We start from the raw sequence: 19,562 nt of genomic DNA, 5'->3' as shown, positions 1-19,562 counted from the left end.
TTTTTTTTTTTTTTTTTTTTGTAAGAATCTTTTTGGCATTTGTGCTCAATTACAAGGACTAAAAGTTTACTATCTGCAGGATCTGCATGAACTACAGTTTGGGGGTCAGAATTTATTTATTTTTTAATAAAAGGAACTAATACTTCTATTCAACAAAGACACTTTCAATCAATCAAAAGTGACATTAAATATATTTAAAAAAAAAAGACCACTCTTTCCCCAAAACGAATAAACGGCACAACTTTTCAACACCGTTTAGCATATTCGAATGATTTCTGAAGGATCATGTGACACTGAAGACTGAAGTAACTGCAAAAAATTTAGTTTTGTCATCACAGGAATAAATGACAAAATTACAAAGTTATTTGAAATTGTAATACTATTTCAGAATTTTACCGTTTTTACTGTATTTTAAATGCAGCTTTGAGCACAAATATAAACTACAAAAAAAAAACAAGCAGACAAAGTACTCTGTCATCCACAAGAATCTTTATCTTTCATCATTGAATAATGATGATACAAAATACAACATAAAACACTGGCAGTTGGGACACTGATCAAATTGTTTGTTTATGCGGTGGACCCACAGTCGGCAGGACGCGGTGAAGGGGAAGGATTGGTCTTGGCACCGGGCCGCGAGGAGAGATGAAGTTGAATGGATGTAAACAGAGAAGGAGTGAGAGAGATGAGGATGCTTCAGCTTAAAATCTAAAGGCGCTGAGGTCAGGAACACAAGGACAACAAGCACACATGGAAATGACACAGATATACATTTACAAATAAGGCACTTGTGACAACATTTGGAAACTTAAAATAACTTTGTAAAGTCAATCTAGATGTCCCATTCCACTAGCAAAAATGCATTAAATGCTGAGCACCTGTATTGACACTGACTTTCATATATTAACAAAAGTAATACTGGACCACAATTTGTTAACCCGTTGCTTAAATTGTAACAAGAGATCATGTGGAATTGAATATGACACTTAAAAGGATAGTTCACCCAAAAATGAACATCATTTATTCATCCTCATGTCATTCAAAAACTTTGTTCTGCAAACATAAATGATGAACTATTTTGTCCATACAATTGAAGTCAATGGCGTCCTGCCCAAGTTTCTTTTGTTGTCCACAGAAGAAAAGTCAGGTTTTGGAGCAAAATGATGGTGAGTAAATAATGACAATGTTCATTTTAGGGTGAACTGTGCCTTCAAGGTTTAACATGATCTCATGTAAAGCAGCAGACACTGGGCAAACAGTACATACTAGAGGACATATTGGATCATTTCCATAACTTTTTTTGAAAACTATGGAATCCATTTCCTATAAATGCCACAAATGCAAGCCAGAGTTTCAATTATGTCAAACAGTTTGCTAACAACACAATCATTATAATGCATTTTACATTAGACGGAGAGTTACAAAGTGCATCCAGCACTCAATACTGACTTGTTATTGTAATTATTCATCATATAAACGGAAGAGAAAAACACTAACTACAGGTTCTCCTGCCAAGTACTTTGTTTTTGCTTTTTACAAATTCATTTTCCACATACTGCATAAATTATCAGCTTATCAGGTTTGCTGAAAATATCTGGACCTTAAATAAAAATAATCTTAAATGAAAAACCAGAAAAAAAAAGAATGCTAAAAAAAAAAAACCACTTTAAAATAACTGTAACTAATATATTTAAGAATGCATTTTTAACAGAAATGTATTACAGGACACACGCCGACCAACACAAATATTAGATATGAGATTCTTTCACAAACACATTTGTTGCTTCGTTACAAACGCAACAGACAAATGTTAAATGCAAAAAGCAGCACACTGATTTAGCTCCTTTGGGACGGGATATCATGGCAACACAAATCTTTAGAGTCTTTGTAAAGTGGTAGTGTTGCAAGACTGGGTCAGTAATGTTTATTAGTGCAACTGGATTGGGGAAAGATCAAGTTTTCTAAGTAAAGCAGGTGTGTGAAGGTCACTTGGTGAGATTGCTATTATATAGTGAACAAATGGGTGACACAAAACAAAAACTTCCAGTCAGTTTCCGGCAACTTCAGAACTCAAATACTGAGGGATTCTTGGAAATTAAAAGAAAAACCAGAAAAAAAAAGAATGCTAAAAAAAAAACCCACTTTAAAATAACTGTAACTAATATATTTAAGAATGCATTTTTAACAGAAATGTATTACAGGACACACGCCGACCAACACAAATATTAGATATGAGATTCTTTCACAAACACATTTGTTGCTTCGTTACAAACGCAACAGACAAATGTTAAATGCAAAAAGCAGCACACCGATTTAGCTCCTTTGGGACGGGATATCATGGCAACACAAATCTTTAGAGTCTTTGTAAAGTGGTAGTGTTGCAAGACTGGGTCAGTAATGTTTATTAGTGCAACTGGATTGGGGAAAGATCAAGTTTTCTAAGTAAAGCAGGTGTGTGAAGGTCACTTGGTGAGATTGTTATTATATAGTGAACAAATGGGTGACACAAAACAAAAACTTCCAGTCAGTTTCCGGCAACTTCAGAAGTCAAATACTGAGGGATTCTTGGAAATTTGACAGTTGACCAGACAAAACATGCAAAAACGTATTACTGACAAGTACAGGGAGGATAACAGTGTGTGTGTGTGTGATGCCCAAAAGACAAAAAGGAAATGAAAACTATGAACGTCAGTACAACTTTGTACTAATAAGGCACTAAACACCTAATAAACTAGAGGAAATATTTCCAGTAAAGCAAGTGAACATTGGATTCACTAACATTAGACAAGACCGTGAACAAACAAAAGGGTTATTTAATGATACAGTGCCTATTAATAGTGTTTTAAATAGTTTGCAAGGGGAAAGAAGTTACATCTTTCCTCCTTTTCAAAGTATGTCGGTTTCCAAAAATTAGTATCATATATATATATATATATATCTACATGTATTGTGAGTGTGTGTTTGCTCTGGGCCTTTTCAATCCATCAAACACCCCTGGCGTTAATTTGTTGGTCTCGTCCGTGTGTACCAGAAGGAGAGTGTTGTACCTCCTCTCTCGTCTCTGCTAGTATCACTCGGTCTTGCGGTGATGGTTGTTGTTTAGAGGAGAGTGGCCGTTCTGCACTGGTCCATTTTTCATTGGCGCTTTCCTGTCCTCCTGTTCTTCCTCATCGTCCTCCGTGTCTGTTTCTTCTCGGTCACTCCTCTCGTCCTCCACAATATTCTGTGGCATGACAAATGAGCTGTGATGAAGCTTTCAAATCCTTGCAATTCATATTTCCTACAATTTTATGCAATTATTTCTGCCTGAATCACTTCAAAGGGTAGTTCACACAAAAATGAAGGTTGTGTCATCATTTACTTACACTACACTCATGTAGTTCAAACTAACAGAACTTCTTTCTTGTGTGGAACACAAAAGGAGAAATTCTGAAGAATGACCAAACTGCACTGCTTCGTAGAATTAATTGGATGGAAACCAGAAATAGCGATGGTCACAATTTACTTTCATTGCACGGAGACCAGCAGCTTGGACAATCTGCTAAATATCTTCTTTTGTTTGTTTGTTTTTCCATATGTGAAAAAAAAAACTGCATTTGAGATTTTGAGAGTGAAATACTAAAACATATTTTTGTTGAGATGTTACCATATATAGAAACTTTTGGGGTTGTTAAGATTTTTTTTTTATGTTTCTTAAAGGGATAGTTCACCCAAAAATTTAAATTCTGTCATTAATTACTCGCCCTCATGTCGTTCTAAACCCGTAAGACGTTCGGAACACAAATTAAGATATTTTTGATGAATTCTGAGAGCTTTCTGACCCTCCAATAGACAGCAATGTAATAACGTAGCAAGGAGATCGGTAAAATAATCCATGTGACATCAGGGGTTCAACCGTAATTTTACGAAGGTACGAGAATAATTTTTGTACGCAAAAAACAAAAAAAACACAAAAAAAACCCCACTCTATTCAACAATTCGTCTTTTCCGCGTCACCCTAGTGCCATTTTGGAGAGTATCCACTGAACGTAAACAGCGTATGCTGTTCTGTGTCAGCTGCGTCAAGCGGATAGATTTTCTACATTGTTTACGCTTTGATTTGAACGAAAACAACGTATCCGTGTGACGCAGCTGACACAGAATAGCATATGCTGTTTACATTCAGTGGATACTCTCCAAAATGACGCTAGGGTGACGCGGAGAAGACGAATTGTTGAATAAAGTCGTTATTTTTGTTTTTTTTGCGTCGTGGTAGCAACCTTGCTGTCTATGGGAGGGTCAGAGAGCTCTCAGAATTCATCAAAAATATCTTAATTTGTGTTCCGAAGATGAATGGAGGTCTTATGGGTTTAGAACGACATGAGGGCGAGTAATTAATGACAGAATTTTCATTTTTGGGTGAACTATCCCTTTAAGGAATTCTCTTATGTTCCCCAAAGCTGCATTTATTTGATCAAAAAAATACAGTAAAAACAGTAATATTGTAAAATATTATTACTATTTAAAATAATGTTTTTATTTTAATATATTTTACACTGTAGAATTCTCTTATGTTCCCCAAAGCTGCATTTATTTGATCAAAAAAATACAGTAAAAACAGTAATATTGTGAAATATTATTACTATTTAAAATGTTTTTATTTTTATATATCTTACACTGTAATTTATTCCCGTGATGGTAAAGCTGAATTTTCAGCATCATTACTCCAGTCTTCAGTGTCATGTGATCATTCAAAAATCATTCTAATATGCTGATTTGCTGCTCAAGAGACAATATTTATTAATACTGTAAACAGTTTTTGTAGAAATATGTGTGTAAATTAAGATTCTTTGATGGATAGAAAGTTCAAAAGAACACATTTATTTTAAAAGGAAATTGGTTGTAACATAATAAATGTCTTTACAGTCACTTTTGATCAATTAAATGCATCCTTGCTGAATAAAAATATTAATTTCATAAAGAACAGTGACCCCAAATGTTTGAACATTTGTGTATGTACATGATAGAAGATTACACATGTACATGATAGATAATGTTAGCATTTTATATATATATATAATTTTAAGAGGAAAATGTAAATTTATGGGATTTTTGGGAGGATATTTTTATCTTCTCGATTTGAAACAAGCTGTCACTTTTACAGAACTATAGTGCATAAATTGCCAAAATATAATATCCAAAGTAGTCCAGTCTGTGCTGGATAACTTACATTGCCTGGCAAGAATTTGATGGCCATACGCAGAATGAGCACGGCCCAGAAGATGTGCAGACACTGCAGCACAAACAGCAGCCCATTAAAGAAGTAATATCCAAAGAACGGAGGATAAACGGTCACCGGATACACCCAAGTACAATGCAAAATCCTGAGAGACACGGAAAAGAGAGAAAGTGAGAGTTTAACATCTGACATGTACCTAGCAATGAAGGGAAAAAAAAGGCATCTGGAGTTCATTTCGCAAAGGTTTATAGAATTATTAAAAAGTGTGACATTTCAACCAAACTTTGAGACAGGCACGAATTCCTATTTATAGAGCTTTCATTTGATATTATAGAAGCAAATCATTTGATATCTCTTGACAAATACAGAAAGTGGGTCAAGAGAAATGCATGATTTATAGGTTTAATTATAAACCTTGGGATCAAAATAGAAAATTAGCCAACTCACCAAAATGGGAAGATGATGAGTCTGGTGATGATGAAGATGACAGCAAATACGATGAATATGTAGTTGCACGCTTTTCTCCAGCCGGCGTAGTTAAACATTTTGGCAGACTGTTGGGACAGACAGAGATGGGACATTATGTCTGTGACTCTAGCACAAAAAGCACCACTAGGAGGCAGTGTTTCACAGCAGCATTAATAACCCTGACTGAATTAATTTAGCCATTTACAAGTGCGATATAACTTTACAAGCACATGAAGCTCGATAACAGCCAAGGAAAATATTTTTTTAATAAACAACATTTGGCTTACAATTATTAATATCATGTAATGGACAGAACTATGAGTGTGTATCATCTGGATGTGGCTGTCACAAAAGCCAAATGTGTAAACAAGACCCATGTGATAAAATTATTTGTTCATAGAAATTGAGGAGAATATATTACAATCGCAAAGTATGTCTGCGAAACACTCGTTCACTATAACACTCTATTAAACAATCTGATGTGTGGCTTTCACTTAACATACGCATGTTGCAAATAAGATAATGCAAATGTTTGAAAAACATTTTCTCTCTGTATTGAAGTGTAACAAAGTCAAAGCTCCAGGGACACAGTCTCTACACTAATGTTCCCTTACCTCCAGCAGATAGTCGGAGGCGTCGTGCACCAGCATAATGAGGGTTCCTGCTCTGATGTAGTTCACACACCAGGAGAAACTAATCAGCAGGATGGTGGCAACATGGTGCACTATTTGTTCTTTAAAGTCCTGAAGGAAAGAGAACGAGAGAAAATATGATCTTCCCAACAAAATAACGCAATGGTTATGGACTTAGTACTGCCATGGTTTATTAGAAGTACCATGTTAATAACATAAATATGGTAATTCTTCAGTAATATGGTACACTGTCAATCAAAAGTTTGGGGTCGGTAAGATTTTCATGTTTAGGAAAGAAGTCTCTTGTGCTCACCAAGGCTGCATTTATTTGATCAGAAATACATAATTTAGGGGATTTCACATATTCTGTTAGAGAACATTAGTATGATATTGCCGAAGTTTTAGACTCAAAGTTCAGGATGAGCACAATAGACTAGGTGACTGATTAATCGAACCATCACTTAAAATAGATGACCTATTAAAATTCAGTTTGTGAAAATACCACCAGGTGACATTCGATCCGTTGGATTTTATCATCTCAGGCAAGTGATTTTTTTCATGTTGGATAAAGCTTGATTTGATGCACAACCCAAATGTAAATTGGTTTTGTGTAGACATATCATCTTATTGGGCTCTCAAATGTTCCCTCAAACTTTAGAAAGAATGAACATTGATGCATCATCTTCATTCAGCTCAGTTATGAAGCTTTATTTGCCAGGTTGGCTAGAAGTTCAATGAATAGCCCCAAACATGAGACTGATTTGAAAGATAAACTGTTTAAGCTAGCCCAAGTTGGTTTTAGCTGGTGTAAAATGGTTTTGCCAAGCTGGTCTGAAAAGTGTCTAAAATCTGCCAACAGAGAAGCAAACACCAGCAAACCAGCTTATAATAAATCATTGGACAATTAATGTAAAACCGCTGATAAATCTAATCCTGCTGTACTTTTACTGTTCACTAATGCTTTGTGGAATGGCTAGTGTTCTCTCTGTGCTGGAAACAGACTATACAAAAATCCAAATTAATGCTATTATCAAAGGGCTCTGTGAGATAAGAGATTTTCCACTGATGATTAACCATCCTCAAATGCGCACACACACAAACGCAGCAGGTAACACTCCACATCCAAGCTGGACATCTCGGAAGTCCTTGTGATACTAATACTAAAAACGATAGTGGGTATTTCTATGAAAAAGACTGAAGTGTAGGTAGGGTTTTAAGTTTAAAGTCTTTGGCTCACTCACTTTTCGCTTGATGTCTGATGCGACGCTGAAGAGGAGGGACATGTAAAAGCCTAGTTCAATCATGTAGTACCAGTACTGAGAAGGCAGCAGCGGCTAGAGAGAGAAACAAATAAATTCATAAAATATTTTGAAAGATGACATTTCAGTATCACTAACAACAGAACAGCGATGTGGTTAAAAGACAGTGGGTTTTACAAATGACAAACGTTTCTACAGCTGATTTATTCTGCTGTATATGACCTGAAGCTTTAAGGAAAGGTACTGTGGCATCAGTTTGCATATTTCTCATGTAAAATTCAAATTTCTACGATCCTCCTTGTTAAAACATATTTACATAAGCTTAGCAATACCAAAGTTCACTGAAAGACCATTTCAGATTTAGACAAGGTTGTGCAGACACATTTTACACCCACAATCAATAGAAGAAGTGAACGCACCAGCATTGGAAACCCTGCCCACATCTCCTTCATTTTGTAGAGCCAAGGTTTCTGCACAACACAAACAATATGAAGACAATATGAGCCAAGACAAAAGTGCTCTCATATTTCATCTCAACAAAAGCGCTGCAGGTCACAAGTATGACATTACAGGAGGGGTTGTGGTCCACCAGTATGGGTATTTGAACAGCTGATGCCAGAATTTAGAGAGCAGGTTGGCTGATAGATCATATAATGGTAGATATAAAGCACAAGTCAAACATTTGCTTGGTTGGTTGGTGTTTTAACGCCATGCCAGCTATTGGCTGTCATGGGGAATAACGAGTTGAAATTTACCTTGGAATAAAACTCTAAAATGGATAAATCAAACATTTAGAGACACTAGATTTAATATTTTTGGTTCTCATGAAGGCCTTTCCTTAAATTCTTGAAATTAGTTTTGTAGACAAAGATCATTTGTCCCCATGTATGCTTTCAGAATTTCTCTTCGAAATGTTCTTTTTGTGTTTGATTTTTGTTTGCACATAACTCCCATGTGCTATTTTGATGACTTGACTATTATTCTAAAAATGTAGAAAATATTAATAAAAGAATAAGTAGGTTTGTCCAATTTTGTATCAATAGTGAATGTACATGAATATGAGATTTTAGAAAATAAGGTGTTCATAATATTGTTGAAATAAAATTTAGGGATACAAATGGGAACTCTTCAAATATCTGAGTGAATTCGGAGTAAAAATTGTGTAAACTAAACAATATTTACCCAAAATGCCATCAAACATTTGAAAACAAAAATGTGCATTATCCCTGGACAAAAATAACAACAGTTTTTGGAAATGACACTTGGATCAACCAGCCAAGAGGAAAATGTTTCATAATAACTACACATCAGCTGATTAACGAGGCCGATATTATAGGAAATAAACATATATTACAAAACAAAGTAGGTTCTGGTTTATGCCAATAAACTCAAAATGGCGAGTAAAAATTGTGTAAACTAAACAATATTTACCCAAAATGCCATCAAACATTTGAAAACAAAAATGTGCATTATCCCTGGACAAAAATAACAACAGTTTTTGGAAATGACACTTGGATCAACCAGCCAAGAGGAAAATGTTTCATAATAACTACACATCAGCTGATTAATGAGGCCGATATTATAGGAAATAAACATATATTACAAAAAGTAGGTTCTGGTTTATGCCAATAAACTCAAAATGGCCAAAAAGGGAGGAAAAGGGAAGCATGTTTAATACTCACATCAATAAGTGCAGCAAGGCCAGCAATGAAAGCAAGAAGGTAAAAGGTAAATCTCCAACTGTAAGAAAATGCATATTCATTTCAGCAAATAATATCCAGAAGCAAATACATTATCAGCAACATAATATACAAAGCCAAGCATCTCTCATAAGAACAAATGACAGCATTTTTTCAGATTAATAGATCAAAAACATTACTTGATCACCAGCCATTCAATTTAAGGGTCTACAGTTGCTACATAGTGACAAAATGTACAAAAAGGCGGCAAAACAACACTGATACAGTCCACTCACAATACAAATACTACTATTACAAGCCCACATCACGACCAACAGCCCCTACAACTGTATTTAAAGCATCTACAACCTACTGTTGTGACTGACAGCTGGAGACGGCATGATAACAAACTAATTTAAAGGATGTTCCAGGCTCAATACAAGTTAAGCACTATCGACAAGCATTTGTGGCATAATGTACATTACCACAGACAATAAAAGATGCAGTTAAATTGTGCACTAACAAGTAATGCACTTTAGAAATATGAAGCTTTTATTTATGTTAAAGCGCCAACATGAATTACATTTGAACTTTAAGTTTGTCTAAAATATAATTTGTGTTGTAGGTGCATGGATTTCTAGCTATTCAGTAGTACGAATGTAAAAAGCTTTACATGGTCATGACAGGAAAAAGATACGCACAATAAAACTTTGCACAGACAAGGTTAGTAATCAATATCACTTTAGTCTTAGGTTGACAAGTATAATATCAAGAACTATTCTTCAAAAACTGATTGTAACGTTTGCTGCTCAGCAGAGTTATTTTATTGGCAATTTTTCAAAATGAAATGAATAAAAATGATTTACTCACCCTCGAGCCATCCAAGATGTAGATGAGTATATTTCTTCATCAGAACAGATTTGAAGAAATTTAGCATTACATCACTTGCTCACCAGTGGATCCTTTGCAGTGAATGGGTGCCGTCAGAATGAGAGTTCAAACAGCTGATAAAAACATCACAATAATTCACAAGTAATCCACACGACTCCAGTCCATCAATTACCATCTTGTGAAGTGAAAAACTGCATGCTTACAAAAAAATAAAAAATAACAAATCTGTCTTTAGGACATTTTTAACTTCAAACCATTGTTTCCAGCTAAAATACAAGTCCTTAATCTATACTATTGCTTTCACCAGATCAAGCACTGTTTACAAACTAAAACAGTCCAAAACAGGTGGATTTTGATAGGAGAGGCCAAGAGGATGGACCTTTTCACTGGAGAAAGCGTTATTATGGATTATGGACTGTGTTTTGGCAAGAAGTGATGGTTAAGTTAAATCTTAATGATGGGTTTGTTTCGTACAAACATACAGCTCTTCTCATCACAATTGGTGGACTGGAGTGGTGTGGATTATAATCTTGTTTTTATCAGCTGTTTGGACTCTCATTCTGACGGCACCCATTCACTGCAGAGGATCCACTGGTGAGCAAGTGAAGTAATGCTAAATTTCTCAAATCTTCTCATGAAGAAACAAACTCATCTACATCTTGGATGGCCTGATTTTAAGGTAATTCTATTACTATTACTAACTATTTTAAGGTAATCAACATTACCCCAAATGCTTTGGATTAATCTTAACTCTGTATTGAACCCTGTGCATTCCTTTAATTACGTGTGTTGGATGTGGTTCTAAAGCACAAGACAAATAAATGTTGAAATGTCAAGGACAAGACATTAAAGGACCAACCCACAGTTAGTAAAATACATGGGTACATTAGCCAAATTTTGTTTATTAATACCACATACCGTTTCTCCTGTGTGCAATAGCCTTCCTACCACCTAATGGAAAATGTATGTTTTTTCTGTTTTACAGTGAATTTCGTGTATTATAATTGCATGTCGTACCACTCAATACTCAGAACAAACTCACCTACATCTTGGATGGCCTGATTTTAAGGTAATTCTATTACTATTACTAACTATTTTAAGGTAATCAACATTACCCCAAATGCTTTGGATTAATCTTAACTCTGTATTGAACCCTGTGCATTCCTTTAATTACGTGTGTTGGATGTGGTTCTAAAGCACAAGACAAATAAATGTTGAAATGTCAAGGACAAGACATTAAAGGACCAACCCACAGTTAGTAAAATACATGGGTACATTAGCCAAATTTTGTTTATTAATACCACATACCGTTTCTCCTGTGTGCAATAGCCTTCCTACCACCTAATGGAAAATGTATGTGTTTTTTCTGTTTTACTGTGAATTTCGTGTATTATAATTGCATGTCGTACCACTCAATACTCAGATTATCAGTGAGAATTGTTACTTAATCATTTTATAATGTTCATGACATTAAGCAAGCTAATAAAATACACAGCATGGTGGATTTTATGGCCATTTATGAAAGGATGGAAATGGGGTTCAAATAGTCTGTGTGTATTGTTCTGTACCTGGCCTCTCTGAACTTCTTCAGCTTGTTGGGTCGCTCTTCATTCCTTCGTCGCCTGAACCATCTGTGGATCTGACTTTCTGAGTACCCGGTCTTTTTACCTAAACTCTCGATTTCGCTCTGAAGAGTAACAGAGAACATGAAGGGTCATTTAATGGCGAGACATGATTTTAAGGGTATGAGATACATATGTCGCTCACGAGCGGACTGAAACAATTCAGCGTTGAAAATGTGTGTACATATACACAAAAAGATAGCAAAAACTTGCTGCATACATTTACATTCACAATACAGATGCATGAATCTAAAGCAGCTTATAAATGAGGAAACATACAAAAAGTAAAGGGTTTAACTGTACTAATGAGTTTGGCAGTGTAGTACCTGTTTGGGATTTTTACTTGTGATTCTGAAGTACGACTCCAGCGTGAGGTTGTGCGCCGCTTGCACTCTGACTTTCTCCTTTACGCCCAAAGCTGCGGCCAGTTGAATGGCCACCGTCCTAAATTTGAAAAACAGTATTAAACTTTCAACACTTGAGTTGGAAAACTGACAACACTGCATCAATGCTAACCATATTTAAAACATCAATCATTCAAAGTTTTTGAAATGCTAGAGCACTTACAAATGTAAAACGTAATTCAGATTGATTATTGGATAGTTCCAGACAGATAAAATTACATCAAATATCCTCCTTCTGAGCTCATGTATACAATACAGTACGTTTTGTTCACTCCATATTACACTACTGTGCTTTCTATGTTCTTAAATTCAAATGAAAACGGCCACTGAACGTGACAGACATTTTTTTTTTTAAACAGCTTTCTCACTAGATGAACAGCACGTGTTAATATGTACACTTCTGATAAAAAGTCTGTTGCATAAACCATATGTTGCAAATACAATATTACATTGGTGATAACCACATAAAACACTAATGAGCTAATATGATCAGTAGGTTTCATGCTGACCTCTCAAAGATCTGTCGTATGATGAGGAAGGCGAGGGCGATGGGCAGGGTCACCCAGAGGTCGGATGCCTTGGAGTAGGTGAGACCGTCACGATCCTCCAGGTCAGCCCAACCCAGTCCTTCTGGAAACCACAGCCTCTCGTTCCAGAACCACTCGCTCAGCCTAGACAACATCCTGATGCAGGATGAAAAAATTACGACATATTTAGATATTTTAAAGACTACTAAAGAAGACCTCATGGGGCTTTTGCAAGTGTGAGCTGCTTAACTTGTTTTCTTTGACTTTTAATGATAACTTAAAGTGTTTTTTTAATGATAAAAAAATCTTTAAAAAAAAAAAAAATCTAAAGGATTATAGAAAATTTACATATATATACACACACACACACATATATATTTACATTGGTGATAACCACATAAAACACTAATGAGCTAATATGATCAGTAGGTTTCATGCTGACCTCTCAAAGATCTGTCGTATGATGAGGAAGGCGAGGGCGATGGGCAGGGTCACCCAGAGGTCGGATGCCTTGGAGTAGGTGAGACCGTCACGATCCTCCAGGTCAGCCCAACCCAGTCCTTCTGGAAACCACAGCCTCTCGTTCCAGAACCACTCGCTCAGCCTAGACAACATCCTGATGCAGGATGAAAAAATTACGACATATTTAGATATTTTAAAGACTACTAAAGAAGACCTCATGGGGCTTTTGCAAGTGTGAGCTGCTTAACTTTTTTTCTTTGACTTTTAATGATAACTTAAAGTGTTTTTTTAATGATAAAAAAATCTTTAAAAAAAAAAAAATCTAAAGGATTATAGAAAATTTACATATATATACACACACACACACACACACATATATATACATACATACATATATATTGTTTTGGCCGCGGAAGCATGTTATACAAATTTCTTAACAAATTGAACTAAACAAAACACAAACAAATAATTTTTAAACATAAATAATATAAAATAAAAATACACTTTCTTAAATGGCTACAACATACATACATACATATATATATTAGGGCTGTCAGTTTAACGCGTTAACTTAAAAAAATAACACGATTAAAATATTTTAACGCAGTTAACGCACTGGCCCCGTCCTCAGACCTGTACGTCATCTCATATTTCATATAGTTGACTGTTGACAAATATGATGAACAACTCCATAAATGCAGTTATGACCTAAAATTCAAGATATTGGGGCAAAAAAAATACCCCTGTATGAGTTTTTGTCTCATATTTATATTATATGATAAGCGATATCACACTATTTATTGAGACAAACAACAAACAATTGTTTTTTGTTTTGACAGTCAAACACACAATAAAAATTAAACAAATATCTAATTTCTAATGTTTTGTATGCAGATTAAATAGGTTTTAAGGAAACTTTTGTCTTGTTTCCCGAGGCCACAGGAGGGCGCAATGAGCAAAATAATGCAGCACATTTAAATTGTCAATGCAAGGAAATAAATGTATATTAAAAAAAAACATGCATTACGTGTAAATTAACTTATATAGCCTAAATCAAATATAATTTCGTAAATTGCATAAACAATTATGAACAAAACAGCATCATGTATTTATGCATTGCTTAATACAAAGAGCTGAATCTCCCATCATGCAGATTGCATTTAAAAACATAAGAGACCCACTGAAAAGGAATAAATCTCCACAAATTTGCGATGTGTTTTCTAAAAGTTTAAACTATTTTAACTTTGCATGGCTACAATATTTTAAACACAATATTGTGTTTTTGTTCAATTTTGCCAACGAAAATATTACCAAAAAAGCCACGTTGTGCGTCCAGTAGCCCCTCACTGCAGAACAAAGATCCAGGGGTCGTTTAGGTTTGGCACCAGGTTTAGAGGTGGAGATGGGTAGGTTTAGGGATCAGTGGGTAGAGACGGGTAGGTTTAGGTATATGTAAGGTGGGAGGAGTTGGATCTGGACCCAACCTCGCCCCCTGGATCTTGTGTTCTGCAGTGAGGACCATCTCCATGCGTCTCCGAACAACACAGCGGTGTTTAGTTTACTGAATACCTGAATGAATCAGCTGTTTGAACGAATCGACAAAAAAAATTAAAACATTTACCGCCACCTGCTGGTAGTTTTAGTTTCTTCTTTATAGTATAATTTCATTTATTAAAAAAACATTAAAGGAATAGTTCACCAAAATAAATAAATATATTCTGTCATCATTTACTCACCCTCATTTTGTTTCAAACCTGAATGACTAACTTTCTTTTGTACAACATAAAATAAGTTATTTTGAAGAATGTTGGTAACTAAGCTGTTTTGGTCACCAGTGACTTTCATTGCATGAACAAAAAATACTGAGATGTTTCTCAAATTATCTTATATATATATTCCATACTTTATGTTAGGCTGTTGTAGCCTAAACATTTAACACAATAATAGCTTTAAATTATCTTTTGAGAGTATTTTCACAGCCAAATTTAGTTTGCGATTAATTAGATTATTTACACACAGCACCCTGTAATTAATTAGATTTTTTTTTTAAATGTATATATTTCTTTAAAAAAATTATAATTCTGACCCCAAACTTTTGAATGGTAGTGTACATGAAATCGGGCAGTGGTGTTAAAAGTTGAGAAAAAAACAAGTATAATACGCTAAAAAATATAATGTATAATAATGATGTCCATTTATTAAATGAAAATGATACATGCAAAATACTAAATTTTTTAGCTACTGCTGGACAGATAATCTCTTTTATAATGTGCTTTCTATGTTTTCAACAAATTCAAATTCTTGTAACAGGTTTGGTTCACGGCTTGTAACTCTTTAACCAATACTTTTTAAAATCTTCTAGGAAAAATGAATGGGAAATTAATGAATTATTTTTTTATCAATACTTCAATACTGCATACCAGGATTGCTTAGAGAGCAGCATAATTAAGTTTGGAACAGCCTTTAACACACCCAATGACGCCTTAAAATGCTGTCTATGTAAGCAGCTTACTAGTGTTTAAAATACAATATTTACAATACATTGCCAATAAAGCCTTACAAAACAGTCAAGCAAACACATTAAGGGATTCAAAGCTGCCATTCCTTTAGTAAACACTCATGTCGTCCGCCCTCAATATTGTTAGTTCACATTACTCAGAAACTAAATATGAGCTCAAAACCACTGATAAAAGCTATCGTCTCAGAGCAAACTTTCTTTAAGAGATGAGCTCTCCTGAGAGGTACATACACACATCCCTGGTACAGATCGGTGAACCATTCACACGGGACCAAGAAAACACGCAGAGGACTTTTCAATGAAAGCCCCTCCTTATCGCCGTGCTGTCAGTGACACGGTTTGAGCGGATGGGCCTCCAGCTGTACTAAAGCCTGCTCTGTCTCAATGGAGTCATTCTGAGAGGTCAGCATGACATCATGGCCGCTGTCATTGGCTGGCAGCGGCTGAAAGGCTGTACTGTCACCTGTGGTAATGAGTACTGCTTGGAGCCGGCCGGGCCAGAGAATGAGACAGATTCTCTTCCTTTCCGTGCCATTCTGTGTGAATGAAGAGCTAAAAGCACTCTGATAATACCAACTGTCAGAATGTTATCTGAGCAAGGCCTGAATATATCAGCAATGTCAAAGAGCCAATAAAGTTTGATAAAATGCCTGACACAGATGATGATATAAAAGTGGTGCAAGTAATGTAGAAAGCTGACCAAGTAGTGAATCATAAATGACAAAATAAAGGTAAACGTACCTTCTGAATCATTAATATTCTCTGAAACAATTGGTCAAGTGCCGATCCAAGACATTGTTTTTTTTTAAATCTCCACAACTACTAATAAACAATTTCACAAACTTTAGTGAGTTCGTAATAGCAGAATGTCTCTCAAAGGACTTAATTAGTTGCCAAGCATTAAATAAGACAAATGGCCTTTGAACACTGAGACTAAAGACTGTCTGGCAACATCAGCTTTTGTTTGCGGTCACACTCAGCTTTGAAGAATTGTTTGGTTAGCAAATACACAAACCATAAAAAGCAGCTGGAATGCTCTGGTTGTGTTTTTGTTCGTGAATGAATCAGTGACTCATATCTGGGACAAATTTGGAGGAAAAAAAGATAAATCAGCTTTGTTGTCATTTTGGGAAAAATGCAAAGTGATGCTTAGTCGCGAAGAAATGGAAGTAGCGACATTTTCTTCCATATTGGGATGTACATCCAGTGTAATGGATTATAAGAAAAAAAACTGTAGGGCAGGTGTTGATTGGTTGTTCAGAAGTGGGCGTTGCACTCAAAAGAACAGGGGGTGGGATTTAAGCGGACTGAATGATTGGAGAAGACCTACATACATCATCATGGAGAAGTCTGTCATTTTCACCAGAATATCTAATTATGACATTTTGATTTCAATTTCCAACTAAATTTCCATACACGAACAGCAGTACATCAAATAAGCATCATGTGCATTTATCCAGTATAGTCGAGATTAAACTGAAGCAGCAACAGATTTTTTCCTCCATATACTGTGATGTACATCCAGGTGTAACAAAATACCAAAACAGAAAAACGTTGGGTTGCTTCAGTTGTTGATTGGATTTTGTGACGAGGCACATAAATGAGAGCCTAAAGGGCCAGAATTTAAATTGACTAAATTAATTGTTCACAATAACCTTCCTAACATACATTTATTAAACATATAGGGTGAATTTTGTTTTCATGCCAACAGTGTCAATGAATCATTTCAGTGAATGATTCAATGACTCATTCATAGAAAGTATGCATATTTGAATACAAATAGACGTTTCAGTGTCCAAATATCCATAGTACTTCCATACTTTACAGTATCCAAAAAGTAGTATGTCAAATGAGTATTATGTCCCTTTATGCAGTATTCATAAAACAATAAGTGTAAAATATCCAGATGACCTAAACGAATTCATGAAAATCTTTTAGTGAACACAACCAAAGATTTTATTTAAAGGGATAGTTCACACAAAAATGAAAATTTTGTCATCATTTACTCACCCTCATGTCGTTCCAAACCTGTATGAGTTTCTTTCTTATGTTGAAGATAACATCTATCTTATGTTTTTGTACTTCAAAATTTCTCGTGTAATTCCATGTGTTACTTGCCGTTTCATTGTAATTTTTTTATGAAACTTACTAGCAATGTCTCAGTGAGAATGCTTCTACATCATTTTTTAGTGTACAGTGAAAGATAACTTACAAATTATTAGAGGATAACAGTAAAATAAAAAACAAAGCGAGAGAAATGCTGCTTATCTATAAAAAATATAACATCTTATGCATCGTACACCCTACGTACGTCATAACGTCTCGTGACGTCATAGCGTGGTATGAGACGCCACGACAATCACAAGTTAAATCAAACACACATGCGCTGCTTACAAGCATGAACAGTTAGACGTCCACGATAACGGTTTACATTCAAACGTGTAAGTTATGTGAACAGCCGACGTCCAACATCGCAAAATATTCGTGCCTAATAAGATTCGCCACAGACATGGAGTCTGTAGCACTTAAAAACTAATCCTCTAATTTTGCACTGACTCACTAAGCTTTACCCGAGCAAGCTTTACCACAAAAGTAAAAACATTGTCTGCTTTCCCCACTGCCGATGCATTTCAGGCTACATGAACAGCATAGGGTAAAAGTTACGACGGATATTTGTTCGTAGGCGTGTTGTAGTCACAACTATGCATACTTAACATCACGCGCCACGAAATTGAGTGTGTACTTCCATTTCGCCGCTCCCTAATATAGGCCGTACACATCAAACTGACTTCAAGAGGCTATCGAGCTAAAACAAAACCGCAAGTTAGAAATCCGACAAATATGAATAAATGAAAATACATTTACGGAAATGACAGTACAGCGACAAAGAGCGATGCAGGAACGAGCACAGCTGCGTATAACGGTACTTACTTTTAGCAGTAGTGCGAAACACAAGGGTGCGAGCAGATGAGATGGATTTAGCAAAGGTGCATGAAAGTGGGTGTATTCTCGCAGTTATTCAGGGCAATCTGTACAATTGTGTGCGTTCTTCATAATCCATAAGCCAGTCTGCCTGCATAGTTTTCTTAAATCCCCGTAATAGGACGCCAAGGGAAGTTTGGCGTTAAACTGACTTTCAAACTCTTCCACTTTTGGGTGTTTTCCTCCGCTTCGTTCACTGTTGGTTTTAATCGTATATTTGGTATATTACCACCGATAAGGAATGCACACAGCTCAAACTATATGCTTTTTTCAACACTTTTCTCCTCACATAACCGAGTTGAAAGTGTCCAGACGTACTTTTACCGGGAGTTGTTCAGAGGCAGGCGAAATTGGCGAATGAAAGAGTGAAGAGGAGGACCAAAAAAAAAAAACACGAGGGCGGGGCAGATGATATTTAGGGTGACGTTTAACTGCATGTGTGTTATGACGTGTTAAGGATGACGCAACCTTTGAGGAAGCCCTGATGCTTGACTGTAAATGCCAGATGTAAAATAATAGGAGTGATCGTTCATGCTTCTCAATTGCTCAGTTGATAGTTGATCTGGAAGTGCGTACATGAAGAACCATAACTGCATAGATTATAGAGTAGCTTAGTCTTATTTAAAACATGATACATTTGTTAGCCACCAAAACAGAACGAACGGTCTGCAATTAATATTAGTTATGACAAAATTAAAGAGTGTTTTTTTCTGGTTAAGTATACAGTGTATATACAGTGGGTACGGAAAGTATTCAGACCCCCTTACATTTTTCACTCTTTGTTATATTGCAGCCATTTGCTAAAATCATTTAAGTTAATTTTTTTTCCTCAATGTACTGTGTTTTTCTGTCAATATGGGGTGCTGTGCATTCATTAATGAGGAAAAAAAATTAACTTAA

At 35.6% G+C, this 19,562-nt stretch overlaps 1 protein-coding gene across 2 annotated transcripts; it reads right to left on the bottom strand.

The window, feature by feature from the left end:
• Positions 1 to 2,119: 2,119 nt before the first annotated feature.
• LOC107750802 (ceramide synthase 2-like) lies at positions 2,120 to 19,033 on the bottom strand. 2 transcript variants are annotated; one of them, XM_016566321.1, is made up of 11 exons: positions 18,612 to 19,033; positions 13,143 to 13,316; positions 12,096 to 12,213; positions 11,716 to 11,834; positions 9,260 to 9,317; positions 7,997 to 8,047; positions 7,560 to 7,652; positions 6,301 to 6,429; positions 5,666 to 5,772; positions 5,210 to 5,363; positions 2,120 to 3,223 (listed from the first exon to the last, which is right to left on the bottom strand). In XM_016566321.1, the coding sequence occupies exons 2-11, from the start codon at positions 13,313 to 13,315 to the stop codon at positions 3,071 to 3,073; spliced, it is 1,155 nt and encodes a 384-aa protein (XP_016421807.1). In that variant the 5' UTR covers position 13,316; positions 18,612 to 19,033; the 3' UTR covers positions 2,120 to 3,070. The 2 variants fall into 2 exon arrangements, with proteins under 2 accessions (XP_016421807.1, XP_016421809.1); XM_016566323.1 differs by lacking the exons at positions 13,143 to 13,316; positions 18,612 to 19,033 and adding an exon at positions 12,683 to 12,855.
• Positions 19,034 to 19,562: the final 529 nt, after the last annotated feature.

Source organism: Sinocyclocheilus rhinocerous, unplaced genomic scaffold (assembly GCF_001515625.1).
Source record: "Sinocyclocheilus rhinocerous isolate Xijiao unplaced genomic scaffold, SAMN03320098_v1.1 scaffold2437, whole genome shotgun sequence".
Classification (NCBI taxonomy): domain Eukaryota; kingdom Metazoa; phylum Chordata; class Actinopteri; order Cypriniformes; family Cyprinidae; genus Sinocyclocheilus; species Sinocyclocheilus rhinocerous.
This window is presented reverse-complemented; position numbering and strand designations above follow the sequence as displayed.

What these genes read in the sequence shown, in the direction of transcription:
- LOC107750802 (XM_016566321.1), bottom strand. Translation starts at nt 13,315, where the DNA reads ATGTTGTCTAGGCTGAGCGAGTGGTTCTGGAACGAGAGGCTGTGGTTT. An exon ending in AAGAAGTTCAGAGAGGCCAG is followed by an intron (nt 9,318 to 11,715) that starts GTACAGAACAAT and finishes ATTTTCTTACAG; the next exon opens with TTGGAGATTTACCTTTTACC. An exon ending in CCTCCGACTATCTGCTGGAG is followed by an intron (nt 5,773 to 6,300) that starts GTAAGGGAACAT and finishes CTGTCCCAACAG; the next exon opens with TCTGCCAAAATGTTTAACTA.